At 46.2% G+C, this 15,006-nt stretch overlaps 1 protein-coding gene across 1 annotated transcript in view; it reads left to right on the plus strand.

Annotated features, from left to right (window-relative positions):
* Positions 1-15,006, plus strand: part of usp31 (ubiquitin specific peptidase 31) — a 202,524-nt gene that overhangs the window by 90,083 nt on the left and 97,435 nt on the right. The window contains exon 4 of the mRNA XM_072481189.1: positions 942-1,034. Coding sequence (XP_072337290.1) covers positions 942-1,034 — 93 coding nt within the window. The remainder of the gene's footprint in view (positions 1-941; positions 1,035-15,006) is intronic.

Consider the following 15,006-nt stretch of genomic DNA (forward strand, 5'->3'; position numbering starts at 1 on the left):
AGGGGAGGGGGGGGGGGGGGAGGTTAGGAAGAAAGGGGGGTAGGGGGTGCCTAGATTAGGCGGGAACAGTGGGATATGCAGGGATGTATTACGCATTGAACTACGTTTACATTTGTATTTGTACCTTTTATTGTTATAAAACCATAAATGCCTGTTTATTTTTAAAAGAAGGGTATGAATCCCGTATTAGTAGAAACAGATTATCTAGATCATTGGGCGATCAATGAGGATATGCTAATGTCTAGCATCAAGGAATTTGAAAGGGGCAGACAGCCAAATACACAGAAGGCCCAACAAAAGGGGAACAAAGGTATCATTTCCAGGACCCCAGAAGGGAGGGAAGCTAGTTGACACCTAGCAGCCTCAGAAGCAAACACGCCAGTTTCCAGCTAGCAGCCTGGAGACCAAGTTTTACATCTAGCAGCCTCTTGAGTCTTAGAACCGAGACAGTGCAGAAAACCTTCGTAATAGCAGTTTAAATATCTCCGCTAGACCAGGACAAGACGTTACCCAGACTCGAGTGTTCTCCCTGCATTGTGTGTTAACTATAAGCTGGGTTTAACTTATAGATTTATTTAATTTGGATGTTGTTTGGGGAATTGGGGAAGTCTTTAGGAGATCAGGGATCGTAGATATATTTTGGAATTAGGGGTACGTTCTACATAAACTGTGTCTTTAGTAATTTATATGTGTAATAGAGTAGAGTAGTCCAGTTCGTGTATATTTGTCTTTTCTTGAATTTAATAAATAGTCTTTAATAATTTATATGGCGGCTGGACTCCTTAGTCTCACTGGGGGTTCACTTGACTCTTCACACCATTCCAGAAACAAAACTATACACCCCCACAAACTGTTGTTCCAAGTTGGTATACCCTCACCGATAACATCAGCATGATTCGTGACACTGTAAAATTATTATTTTTTTCTCTTTTTCCTTTTAGGTCTTCATTGACGTGTCCTCATTGCCAAAAGCAGAGCAACACTTTTGACCCATTCCTCTGCATCTCCTTACCCATCCCTCCGCTTCAAACCCGGTAAGAGTTTGAGTTATAGCAACAGATGTCAGAATTCTTGACCATTATTAACCTCCAGCTCTGCTGGAGTCAGGTGATGATTTAAAAAAATATATAAATAAATTTGAAGTACCCAATTATTTTTTTTCCATTTAAGGGATAATTTAGTGTGGCCAATCCACCTATACTGCACATTTTTGGGTTGTGAGGATGAGACCCACACGGACATGAGGAGAATGTGCAAACTCCACACAGGCAGTGACCCGGGGCCGGGATCGAATCCGGGTCCGCAGCGCCATGAAGCAGCAGTGCTAACCACTGCGTCACCATGCCACCCAGGTGGTGATTGTGAATACCACAAGCAGAAATTTTGTGACATAACAATCAGCAGCTACTTCATGGTCATGCAGCACAGGAGGAATCCATAGATTAACTTCCCTACTCTATCTCCAAAGCCCTGCATATTTCTGTTTTTAAAGTTCCCTTTTGAAAGGCACTTTTGAATCTTTTTCCACCATCCTTTGTTTAAAATAAATTTAGAGTACCCAATTCTTTTTTTTCCCAAATTAGGGGCACTTTAGTGTGGCCAATCCACCTACCCTGCACATCTTTGTGTTGTGTGGATGAGACCCACGGGGAGAATGCGCAAACTCCACATGGACAGTGACCTGGGGCCGGGATCGGACCTGGGGCCGGGATCGAACCTGGGTCCTTGCCGCCATGAGGCAGCAGTGCTAGCCACTGTGCCGCCCGTCTTCCACCATTCTGTCAGGCAGTGCATTCCAGATCACCGTAACGTTTGTAAAGAAAGACTTGTATTTACATAGTTCATTTACATATTCACCCCGCAGGACATTCCAAAGCACTTTGCTACCAACGAAGTACTTTGCAGTGTCATCATTATTTTGTGGCTGGCAGTTTAGTGTACAGCAAGCTCCCACAAACGCGATGTGATAATGACCAGCTAATTGATTGAGGAGCTAAATATTGGCTAGGACACTGGAGATAAATCTTAGTGATCTTTGAAATAGTGCCATTGCATCTTCTATGTCCACCTGTCACCTGTGTGGGCAGATGGGATCTCGGTTTAAATCTCAATTGAAAGACGATACCTCCAACAATGCAGCCTACTCTCAGCACGGCATAGAATCCTAGAATTCCTAAAATACAGAAGGAGGCCATTCAGCCCATCGAGTCTACATTGACTGTCTGAAAGTGCACCCTACCTAGGCTGACTCCTACACCTAATCTGCATATTCCTGGTCACTAAGGGGTAATTTAGCATGGCCGATTAACCTAAACTGCACATCTTTGGACTGTGGGCGGAAGCTGGAGCACCTGGAAGAAACCCATGCAGACACTGGGAGAAAGTGCAAACTCCACACAGTCACCCAAGGTCAGAATTGAACCTGGTCCCTGGTGCTGTAAGGCAGCATTGTTACCCCTGTACCACTGTGCTGCCCCCAGGGTGCATTGGGGTGTCAACCTTGATTTTTGTGCTCAAATCCATGAGTGGAATTTGAACCCACAGCTTTCTGACTCTGATGAGATTACTACCAGCTGTGCCATGGCTGACATCTCTCCTCATCCCACTTCTAGTTATTTTGCTGTTTAACTTCAATTTGTTCCCTCTGATTATTGACCTTTCCGACCATTAGAAACTATTCCTTCCAATTTACTTCTACTAAAACTCTTCATGATTTTCACCTCCATTAACCTTCACTCAGCCATTTTTGTTGTAAGGAGAGCAAAAGAGATTGAGAGGATTAAAAATCCATCTCTCCTCTTTCAGGGCAGCTGCCGTTCTAGAGTTTTTAGAGTTGTCCAGTGGCGTAAATACACAGATAGGGTTTCAGGCCGGAAGAATGTGAATCAGCTTTGTTTTCTTCACCCACGGGAAAATTCAATGTGGGAGGAAGGTGTGAGATGAAATAGAATGCTGATAGCCTCGGGCAGCCAGATGTCATATCGAGTATCATGCTTCAAGTCACTTGGACAGTATGACCCTCTGGGCCAAACCCCACCTGCTGGAGGCATTTAAAAAAATCTAATGGATGTATCATTTTCAGACGAATGTTTTCAGACAGTAATATTCCGATTGTATTTGTAAATGAGCGCTTAAGAGCGTTGAGAAACTGCCAGCAGGCTGGTTGACTAAACTTGTACTTGGTGCCCGCAATTTGAAGAGCGAGGAAATCCAGTCAAATATGGGACTTTGAATCGATGCTGTGTGGAACTTTGCACATGATCCATGGATTTGGGAATCAACCAGTAGGCAGGGTCAGCCTTTGTGTTACTGTGTGTGGTGTGTGCAGTTCCCGCCAGTATTTTAATTCTCGTTGATTAAGCGGATCAATTTATGTATAGCTGCTTGTTGTATTTGTCATGTACTTGAAAATCAGTGGCAGTGCTAAGGCTGTTTTTCTTTTTAAGTTTTCCATCTCATTCCCTTAAAATATAAATTCTGTGAAGAGAAGCTTGAACACTGGCAGCACGGTGGCTAGCTCTGCTGCCTCACCGCACAGAGGTACAGGTTCGATCCCGGCTCTGGGTCACTGTCTGTGTAGAGTTTGCACATTCTCCGCATGTTTGTGTGGGTTTCGCCCCCACAACCCAAAAGATGTGCAGTGTAGGTGGATTGGCCATGCTAAATTGCCCTTCAATTGGAAAAAATGAATTGGCTACTCTAAATTTATATTAAAAAAAAGAGAAGCTTGAACGTATGTCAGTATATGGGCGGCGGTAGGTGGGGGGGTTGCGGATCGACAGTACTCCATACAAAACAGAATGTTGAATCAGGAATGTGGTTTTGAAAACTTTGCATTTTTGGGCCAATTATTTGTCGCTTGCAGTATTAACACTGCTTAGAGACTAGGAGAAGTATGCAAAATAAATTTGGTACAGTACATTTTTGGTTTGCAATTTACAAGATTGCTTTGCATGCCTGGATATAGTTCTTTGGGGGAGCAGAATTTGCTCACATTGAGTTTTTGATGGTTTCCTCTTCCTTCTTTCAAGTACACATCACATCACTACTGACATAGAGGCTGATCCTTTACCTCTACCAACATTACTGTAACCTATTACTGGTAGTCAAGTAATCAACTCGGTCATGATGTTTACCTGACTTATTTTTTTAGTTCTCTCAGCTGAATGTGGAGAACAGGGACCATTTGAGAATCTGCATCCTACTGCTCAATATACTTGTGTTCCACGGAATCTAATCTTCTTCATACTCTGATGGGAACAGAATGCGAGATAGCTGATTTACTGAAGAATGAAGGGATAAACACATGGCTTCATAACTGGTGTTTCTCTTTGAATGGAGAGAACACTTGAGTAATAAACGAAAAAATGTGATTTCTGCTACTGAATTGTGTTTGTGCTTTTGCATTGTGATAGATTTCAGTTGAGAAATTTAGATAAAAAAGGCTTGTGGAGCAGGGCAAAGTAAAATTATGAAACAAATCAGAAATTGGGTAAGATGACACTAGCAGTAAGGGTATTTAAAAGCCTGTAGATTGCAGAAAAGAGGAAACTTTCACAGTGTAGATGTTCTTGGTGCAAAAGCATTTGAGTGGTAAGTGACTGTTGCTTTTAGTGACGGTTGAGTGACTGTGCTTTTAGTGACTGATGCACGATCAATGACCACTAAAGCGAGATTGTGGTCCAACTGAAGGCTTTAATAAGCTAGATGTTTCCCCCAGCAGCTCAGGTACAGAATGAGGGCTGCTGGGGCGGCATGGGTTCTTATACCCCCGCCTATCAGGGCGGAGCTATTATACACTCTAGCCAATAGCAAGCATACAGGTTCTACCAATGGTACTTTAGCCTCTCCGGTACTGTAATACCTATAATACCACATTCACCTCCTGTTTAAAAAAAAGTCCGGTGGGGGTGGTGGCCAGAAACTACAAACCATAACAACATGGTATAATTAGTTATGGTGGTACCGTAATACCTCCGTACACTGTTTAGTAACTATTTACAAGTCTGGTAGCTATGTACATTTGGTGTTTTATATTTACAGATTACAGTTAAAATGAAGCAATCAGACTTCCGGTGACGGTGGGCGGGAGGCAGCCACGCGTTGGAGGGCTCCCGTTCGGGAACGACATTGTTGGGGGTTAACGCCCGGTCCTAGGGCCAGCGAAGGCAGTAAAAGTCAGGAGACAGCACAGAGGAGAAGAATGTCGAAGACCAGCAAAAAAACGGCCGTGAAAAAAGCGGCTGAAAGTCCGTTGGGGAGTGGAAAGGTCACCGCGGGGTCAGTAAAGAAAATGGAGGCTGGAGCACCAGGGGAGACCGCAGTGCTTACGGCTGAAGGAATAACTAAGGCGATGGCTGCGGAATTCGAAAAGCAGTTTGCGCAGTTTGCGAAATGCATGGAGACGGTGAGGAAGAAGATGAGGGAGGTTTTGAGTGCGTTGGTGGAGGAGGTGATTTCCCCGGTGATGACGGCGGTGGCGAGCGCAGTGGTGGAGGTGCGAGAGCAAGGAGAGGCGCTGAAGGAAGTGGAGGAGACGTTATTGCAGCACGGTGATCAACTTGCCTCGATGGGGAAGGAGATGCGGAAGGTGATGGACATTAACAATCTGCAAGGAAAAATGGAAGACCTGGAAAACAGATCCAGGCGACAGAATTTGAGGATTGTGGGGCTGCCCTAAGGAGTTGAAGGACCGAAGCCGACTGAGTATTTTGCCGCGATGCTGGCACAATTATTGGGGGAGGATCCCTCCCGATATGAACTGGATCGGGCTCATCGGTCGTGGAGGCCTGTACCAAAGCCGCCAAGGGCAGTGACTCTGTGCTTCCGTAGGTACAGTGTGACGGAGAAGGTCCTGAGCTGGGCCAAGCAGAAGCGGGTGGTGCAGTGGGCTGGAGCTGGTATACGTGTATACCAAGACTTTACGGTGGAGCTGGTGAGGAGGCAGGCTGCCTTCAACCGGGTGAAGAGGGCACTGTACATTAGCAAGGTGCAGTGCGGCATTGTATATCCAGCGAAGCTGAGGGTGACTTATAAGCTCAGGGACTTTTATTTTGGAACGGCGGAAGCAGCGGAGGAGTTTGCGAAGGCAGAGGACTGTGGCAGAACTGACAAATTAAGAAATGGCCATGTGCCGATGTAACCTCATGACTGTATTTTCTTCTTTTTTGTTTCACTGCGCGCGGGTGTAGGGGCTAAAGGAGCCAATGTTGGATATATTTGGACAAGGGAAGTGATGGGACTTTCACTCGAAATGAGGGCTCTTTGGGGTGTAGGTTGATATGCGGGGTTTGTGTGCTAAAAGGGGATCTCTGGGCTTTCCTAGGGTCGGGCAGGGGGGAAAGGGACCCGGGCGGGGGCCTCCACGTTGGCCGGTTTAAGCCGGCCAGTGAACGGGAGTGAGGTGCGGGGAGGGGTTGCGGCCACCGGAGCCTGGCAGAACAGGGTCCGAGTGGTCTAGCCGGGGTGGAAAGTTGGGGGGAAGGAATCGAGGTTGGGAGGAGGAGTTTTACAAGAGGCAGTGGACGGGAGGAGCTGGAGACTTGGGGGGGGGGGAGGGGGGGGGGGTTACAACTTTTGGGTATCATGTACGGTACTTTTTCAGAGGCTGGATGGCATTGAGGGTAGGGGGGAGGGGGAGTGGACTCTATAGGTCAATGGTGACCATGGGCGGTCCCGGACTCCTACTCCTTTTTCTTTTTCTCTTTTATTTTCTGTTTCCACCGTGGGAGGGTTTGGTTTATTGGATGCATATATTGACAGGTGGGCTGTTGTTTGGGGTGGTGGGAGGATGGGATCATTGGTATTGTTAAGGGGATTGATTTTGTATTTGTTACCATTTACTGTTTGTGGGTGGGGTGTAAATTCTTGAAGGAAAATGTAGAATAAAAAAAATATTTAAAAAAATAAATAAATGAAGCAATCAGTCGATCGGGGGCCCTGTCGTCCTCTGTGATCGTCGGAGCCTCGGTGGTGGTTCCGGTGGAGGCTCTGGCATCTGTGACTCTGGGAGCGTGGCTTCGATCTCCATGGCAGCTTCGTCACCCATAGACGGCGCTGGTGGGGAAAACGGCTGACCTGGGAAGGGAGCGCCTGCGGGGGGCGTCGGTGGGTGGGGGGGGGGGCCTTGACAGGGGTGGCGGAAGGACCGATCCTTCTGTAAGGTGCTGCGGTGGAGGGGAGGGTGGGACTGGTGGCTGGAATGTGCGTGGAGTTCCAGCGGGCGCCAGGTCCCGTAGGGAGACCGTATCTTGTCGGCCGTTGGGGTACACCACGTAGGCGTACTGGGGGTTAGCATGGAGCAGATGGACCCTTTCGACCAACGGGTCCGACTTGTGCGTCCGCAAATGTTTTCGGAGCACGATGGGTCCGGGTGCTGCCAGCCAGGTCGGGAGCGAGGTCCCAGAGGAGGACTTCCTGTGGAAGACAAGGAGACGTTCGTGAGGTGTCTGATTGGTGGTCGTACAGAGCAATGACCGGATGGAGTGGAGGGCATCCCGGAGGACTTCTTGCCAGCGGGTGACTGGGAGGTTCCTGGACCGTACAAAGAACAAAGAAATGTACAGCACAGGAACAGGTCCTTCGGCCCTCTAAGCCCGTGCCGACCATGCTGCCTGACTAAACTACAATCTTCTACACTTCCTGGGTCCGTATCCCCCTATTCCCATCCTATTCATGTATTTGTCAAGATGCCCCTTAAATGTCACTATCGTCCCTGCTTCCACCACCTCCTCCGGTAGCGAGTTCCAGGCACCCACTACCCTCTGCGTAAAAAACCTGCCTCGTACATCTACTCTAAACCTTGCCCCTCTCACCTTAAACCTATGCCCCCTAGTAATTGACCCCTCTACCCTGGGGAAAAGCCTCTGACTATCCACTCTGTCTATGCCCCTCATAATTTTGTATACCTCTATCAGGTCTCCCCTCAACCTCCTTCGTTCCAGTGAGAACAAAAGAGAGACCGTAGGGCCAGTAGGACGGTCTTCCAGACCGTTCCGTTCTCCCTCTCTATCTGTCCGTTACCCCAGGGGTTGTGGGTCGTCCTGCTCGAGGCGATGCCCTTGCTGAGCAGGAATTGACGCAGTTCGTTAGTCAAAGACCCCCTATCGCTGAGCATGTAAGCGGGGAACCCGAACAGTGCAAAGTTGCTATGGAGGGCCTTGATGACGGTGGAGGCGGTCATGTCGGGGCAGAGGATGGCGAATGGGAACCGGGAGTACTTGTCAATCACGTTCAGGAAGTACGTGTTGCGGTCGGTGGAGGGGAGGGGGCCTTTGATGTCCTTGCTGAGGCGTTCAAAGGGACGGGAAACCTTTATCAGGTGCGCTCTCTCTGGCCGGTAGAAGTGCGGTTTGCACTCCGCGCAGATTTGGCAATCCCTGGTGGCAGTCCTGACCTCCTCGATGGAGTAGGGCAGGTTACGGGTCTTGACGAAATGGAAAAAGCGAGTGACCCCCGGGTGGCAGAGGTCCTCGTGGAGGGCTCGGAGGCGGTCCACTTGTGCGGTGGCACATGTGCCGTGGGACAGGGCGGCAGGATGTGCCCACAACACATTACTGTCCATATTGTGGCATTAACTGGGAAAGCCCACATAGCCCATTTGAGAAATGGCACATTTGATGTAATAGAGAGACTGGCTTTGAAGGTTGAGTGCGAGACATGTTATTGGGCAGTCATTTAACTATGCTATAACTGACCTAGCATTACTTCACATTGTGCCAGAAAGTATTTAAGTCCCCAGATCTAATCCTCCACCTTTCAGTGGCTTAAACTCCTTTCTCTATTGAATTTGTTAATTTCAAGGAGTTGTAAGTGCTGTTGCATATAGTGGAATGACAGTGAGGTGGGTTGGGGCTGAGGAACTTGGTTTTGCATGCATTGCAAAGACTCTGGCAGTATTTGCCCTTGTTCAAATGTAATCTTGAGTGAGATGAAACCTGGTCCAGGTATTAAATGTATAAAACAAGTTAAAAATGGGAACTTGAGTGTGCAGAAGAAAGAAATGCAAATTTAGTTTATATTTAAAGATCAGGATGGTAACTGCAGCTCCAGAAAACATTGTTTGTTGCCCTCTACAATAATTAATTGCATTCCCGACACAGAGGATACAGGACAGGGTGCTTTCAGGGGTGTGGGTCGGAGAGGGCAAGGTGTCAGAGATTTACCGAGAGATGAGGGAAGAGGGGGAGGAGTCGGTGGGCGACCTAAAAGGAAAGTGGGAAGAAGAACTAGGGGAGGAGATAGAGGAGGGTATGTGGGCTGATGCCCTAAGCAGGGTAAATTCCTCTTCCTCATGCGCCAGGCTTAGCCTGATTCAATTTAAGGTGCTACATAGAGCACACATAACGGGAGCAAGATTGAGCAGGTTCTTTGGAGTGGAGGACAAATGTGGGAGGTGTGGCGGGAGCCCGGCAAACCACGCACATATGTTTTGGGCGTGCCCGGCACTGGAAGGGTATTGGAAGGGAGTGACGGGAGTGATTTCGCGGGTGTTGAAGGCCCGGGTCAAACCAGGCTGGGGGTTAGCTCTATTTGGAGTTGCGGAAGAGCCGGGAGTGCAGGAGGCGAAAGAGGCCGACGTTGTGGCCTTTGCGTCCCTAGTAGCCCGGCGCAGGATCCTACTCATGTGGAAGGAGGCGAAACCCCCCGGACTGGAGGCCTGGGTAAATGATATGGCGGGGTTCATTAAACTGGAGCAGATAAAGTTTGCCCTGAGAGGATCGGCTCAAGGGTTCACCAGACGGTGGCAGCCATTTCTCGACTACCTAGGGGAACGTTAGAGGGAAGACAGATGACCAGCAGCAGCAACCCAGGGGGGAGGGGGAGGGGGGGGGGGTGGGGGTTTTAGTTTAGTTTAGGTCAAAGATAAAGGGGTTTTGTTACTTGTGTATTGTTAAAAATTTCTGTATTGTTATTGTTGCGTTTGCTTTGTAAGAGGGGAAAAATTGTTGTTTGGGAAAAAATTTTCAATAAAACATATTTAAAAAAAAAAAATAATTAATTGCAGAATTTTTGATTAGCTCCTTGTAACCACATAAAATTACAAACTGGAGTTTTAGTTACAGAAATAAGCAAATCACTTGCACCAAGATTTGGACTATCAGAAGTCTCTTAACCAAATCTTCAGTCAGTTGCCCTGCCTATTGTGTCTGGTTTCTGTATAGTCTACTCTTAACTCAGTTGTTTAATTCAAGTTCGCAGTTTTTACTTTTTAACACTTATTATTTGATTTTTTTTTTGCTTAATTCATATTAACGATAATTGCATTTTAAAATGAATGATGGTGTTTTTGAATTATCGGAAGTGAGATGGCTGGTGTAAACAATTTGGTAGTACAAGGGAAATCAAAACATAGAGCACAGGCTCCAAGAATAACTAATTGGGTTATTGTAGGCACCAGGTGCCATTTCATACAGCAGAGCAGCAGTGCTGACCAAGTTGGTTTTATGCTAACTGCAAGGGCTGCAGCAGTATTTATACTTGTTTGAATGTACTCTAGGTTTAGATGAAAGCATGCGGTGTTTCAGACTTATCGTTTACCATGTGTTTATTATTTACATTTTTGTGAAAGTATAAGTAATACTTTGCTGTCAGTTTGTGTACTGACTAGGGTTATAATGCCTCCTTTCAGCTGTAAGAGAATTGGGATACACATTACCTACTCTATTCTGAATTGCCAGCCACTGAGCTGATCAGTGACTAAAAAGGGGATTTGTGCATGGAGGTGGGAGCACGGCTGAGGTTCAGAAGATGGCGATTCTTTGGAATTCTCTACCTCAGAGGGCTGTGGAAGCTCAATTATTGAGCATGTTCAAGACCGACATCGCTAAATTTCTGGAGACCAATGATATCAAGGGATATGGTGATAGTGCAGGAAAGTGGCATTGAGGGAGATGATCAACTATGATCAAGTTGAATGACAGAGCAGGCTCAACGGACCAAATGGCTTACCCCTGTTTCTATGTTCCAGGCCAGTCAGTTAAACCTCTGTGGTGGTGTAACTTCTAGAAATTATAATAATTATAAGAAATTAAATTAATAGTCACTTTAACAGGTGTAAGTTAATTAAGGAAAACCAGCACGGATTTGTTAAGGGAAAATTGTATTTGAAAAATGAAAAATGAAAATCGCTTATTGTCACGAGTAGGCTTCAATGAAGTTACTGTGAAAAGTCCCTAGTCGCCACATTCCGGCGCCTGTTCGGGGAGGCTGGTACGGGAATTGAACCGTACTGCTGGCCTGCCTTGGTCTGCTTTAAAAGCCAGCAATTTAACCCAGTGAGCTAAACCAGTTATTTGAATAACTTGCTGGGGTTTTGTGATGAGGTAACAGAGAAGATTGATGAGGGTGATGCAGTCAATGTGGTGTACATGAGCTTCCAGAAGACATTGGATAAAGTGCTGCACAACAGATTTATGGGCAAAGTTATGGAAGAGTGAAAGGGTCAGCAGCCATATGGGTACAAAATTGGATAAATGACAGGAAACAGGGCAGTGGTTAATGAATGGTTTTCGGACTAGAGGAAGGTTTATAGTGGAGTCCCTCAGGGGTCACTGTTGGGACATTTGCTTTGGTGTACAGGACACAATTTCAATATTTGCGGATGATCAAAACTCGGGGACATTGTGAGGAGGATAGTGTAGAACTTCAACAGAACATAGACAGGTGTGACAGGTGAAATTTGTATGAAACATTTTCCAATTAAGGGGCAATTTAGCATGGCCAGTCAACTTACTCTGCACATCTTTGGGTTGTGTGGGTGAGACCCACGCAGACACCGGGAGAATGCGCAAGCTCCACATGGAAAGTGACCCGGGGACGGGATCGAACCCGGGTCCTCCGCGTCGAGAGGCAGCAGTGCTAAACACTGTGTCACCGTGTTGCCTCTTTTAAAAAATAAAAAAAATCTTTATTACTGTCACAAGTAGGGTTACATTAACACTGCATTGAAGTTACTGTGAAGATCCCCTAGTTGCCACACTCCGGTGCCTGTTCGGGTACTGAGGGAGAATTCAGAATGTTCAATTCACCTAGCAAACACGTCTTTTGGGACTTGTTGGAGGAAACCCACGCAGACATGGAGAGAACGTGCAGATTCGGCACAGTAACCCAAACCGGGAATCGATCCTGGGTCCCTGACTCTGTGAAGCAACAGTGCTAACCACTGTGCTACCGTGCCACCCATGGTAGGTGAAATTTAATACACAGAATTGTGAAGTGATTCATTTTTGTAGGGAAGAACGTGGAGAGACAACATAAAATAAAGGATATGCTTCTGAATTTGGTGCAGGAGCAGAGGGACCTGGGTGTATCTGTGCTAAATCATGAAGGCAACAGGAGATGTCAATCGATTGGAAAAATTGGGACTGTTGCTTTGGAGAAGAGAAGGTTGACAGGAAGTTTGAAACAAGAATTCAAAGTCATGAGCAGTCTGGACAGAGTAGATGGGGAGAAACTGTTCCTACTTGTGAAAAGGATAGAGAACAAGAGGGCGCAGATTTAAGATAACTGGCTAAAGAAGCTATGGCAACATTATGAGCTTTTTCAAGTTGATTTGATTTATTGTCACGTGTACCGAGGTACAGTGAAAAGTATTGTTCTGCGTACAGTCCAGACAGATCGTTCCATACATGAAACAACATGTGACCTATCATAAATACACAATGCATAGACATAGACATCGGGTGAAGAATATGGAGTATAGCGCTAACAACAGTAGAGAAGATGTGTCGAGAGATTGGTTCAGTCCACTAGAAGAAGCTATTTTTGAATCTGTTAGTGCGTGTTCTCAGACTTTCGTATCTCCTGCCTGATGGAAGAGTTTGGAAGAGAGAATAATCAGGTGGGAGGGGTCTTTGATGATGCTGCCCGGGTTCCCAAGGCAGCGGGAGGTGTAGACGGAGTCAATGGATGGGGTGTGGTTTTGCGTGATAGACTGATTGTGTTCACGACTCTCTAGTTTCTTGCTGTCTTTGGCCGAGCAGTTACCATACTAGGCTGTGATACAGGCAGATAGGATGCTTTCTATGGTGCATTTGTAAAAATTGGTACGAGTCAATGTGGACATGCCGAATTTCTTAGTTTCTTGAATAGCAAGTGTTTTGGATCTGGAATGAACTGCCTGAGAGTGTGGTGGAGGCATGTTCATTCAAGGCATTCAAGAGGGAATTGGATTGTTGTCTGAAAAGGAAGAAAGTGCAGAGCTATGTGGAGAAGGCAGGGTGTGGCAATAGGGGAATTATTCCTACAGAGGGCCAGAGCAGACATGACTGGTCAAATTTAAATGTTTTAAAAAATAAATAAATTTAGAGTATCCAATTAATTTTTTCCAAGTAAGGGGCAATTTACCATGGCCAGTTCACCTACATTGCACATCTTTTGGGTTGTGGGGGCGAAGCCTACGCAAACACGGGGAGAATGTACAAACTCCACACGGAGAGTGACCCAGAACCGGGATCGAACCTGGGACCTCAGCACCACGAGGCAACTGTGCTGCCCACATGACTGGTCAAATGTCCACCGTCTGTGCTCTTAACGATTCTGAGATTTACTTTATCACCTGCATACTGATCAACCTGGAGTTTCAATTTGAAGCATTGATGTGTTTGGCTTTGGGTTCCAGCTCCATTTCATGTCTGAACATTGCAGTCACCTCACTAGTCACCCTGTGGGGCTGGATTGTCTGTCAAGGTAAGTACAAAGCCAACTGCAGCAGCTTTTGGGTTCCCAACTCTCCATAACACTCCTGGGTGTGGGGTTGGGTAAGACTTGACCCTGATTGGTGAATTTTGACTAGTCAGGAAGTATCCTTTCCCAGGCCTGAGAATTTATAAAAAGTTGAAACTTTGACGGTTTTAGGAGATTTGAAGCTTCACTTTCTCACTTTTTATACATAATTAATTGTCTCTTATTTCTCAGTGCAGATCTTATCAGCTATGTAACCAACTCACTGGTTTTGATGAGCACTAGGACCGTAATACTGGGCAGTATGGTAGCACAGTGGTTAGCACTGTTGCTTCACAGCACCAGGGTCCCAGGTTTGTTTCCTGGCTTGGGTCACTGTGCGGAGTCTGCACATCCTCCCCGTGTCTGCGTGGGTTTACTCCCACAAGTCCAAAAAGATGTGCTGTTAGGTAATTTGGACATTCTGAATTCTCCCTCTGTGTACCCGAACAGGCGCCGGAATGTGGCGACTGGGGGCTTTTCACAGTAACTTCGTTGCAGTGTTAATGTAATGCTACTTGTGACAAAGATTATTATTATATAATACCATTCATGAAATAGGATAACTGTGCACCTATGTTGGTACATTGTTAACAGTCAGGAATTTACAGGGGTTGAGTGGAACGTTAGTTTTACGGGACCGACATTACTTTTTATTGATTTTAATTGAGTGTAAAACCAGCACTGCTCTTGATCCCGAGAGGGTTAGATTAAAGTTGTCCCTTACTCTTCTGTTCCCTCAGTTCTAAAGGGATGCAAGGATGAGGCTCTGGTTTAGTTCTGCACATCTGCGTGCCTCTAATTGCTCGTGGGTAGATTATGTAACTGGAGTTTATCGCTGTTGATCATAATTTTTCACAAGTTTCTTCATGCCTTGTACAAGTTACTGTGGACGCTCCTTAGCATTGTATTATGCAATGGAATAAAATGTGGCTGTAATAAAGGGGGAGGTGTCATTTTTGCAATGTGTAGTGGTTACATTGGCTCCAGGTCGAGTAATCCCTCAATTTAAAAAATAAAATAAAAATTGTCTTCCTAGTTTTTAAGATTCCTCTGTGGCCTCACCCTCACTATCGCTATAATTTCCTCCAGCCCTATAACCTCCTGAGATCTTTGCAGTCCTCCAGTTCTGGTCTCTTGTGCATCTCTGACTCATCTCTGACTCCCCTTGCTTCGCCATTGGTGACCGTGTCATCAGTGTTGAGGCCCTGCCTAATTACCGCCCCCCCCCCCCTAAATTTGTCTGCTGAGCTCCTTTTTAAGATTATCCATAAAGCCTGTGAG

Source organism: Scyliorhinus torazame, chromosome 17, assembly GCF_047496885.1.
Source record: "Scyliorhinus torazame isolate Kashiwa2021f chromosome 17, sScyTor2.1, whole genome shotgun sequence".
Taxonomy (NCBI): domain Eukaryota; kingdom Metazoa; phylum Chordata; class Chondrichthyes; order Carcharhiniformes; family Scyliorhinidae; genus Scyliorhinus; species Scyliorhinus torazame.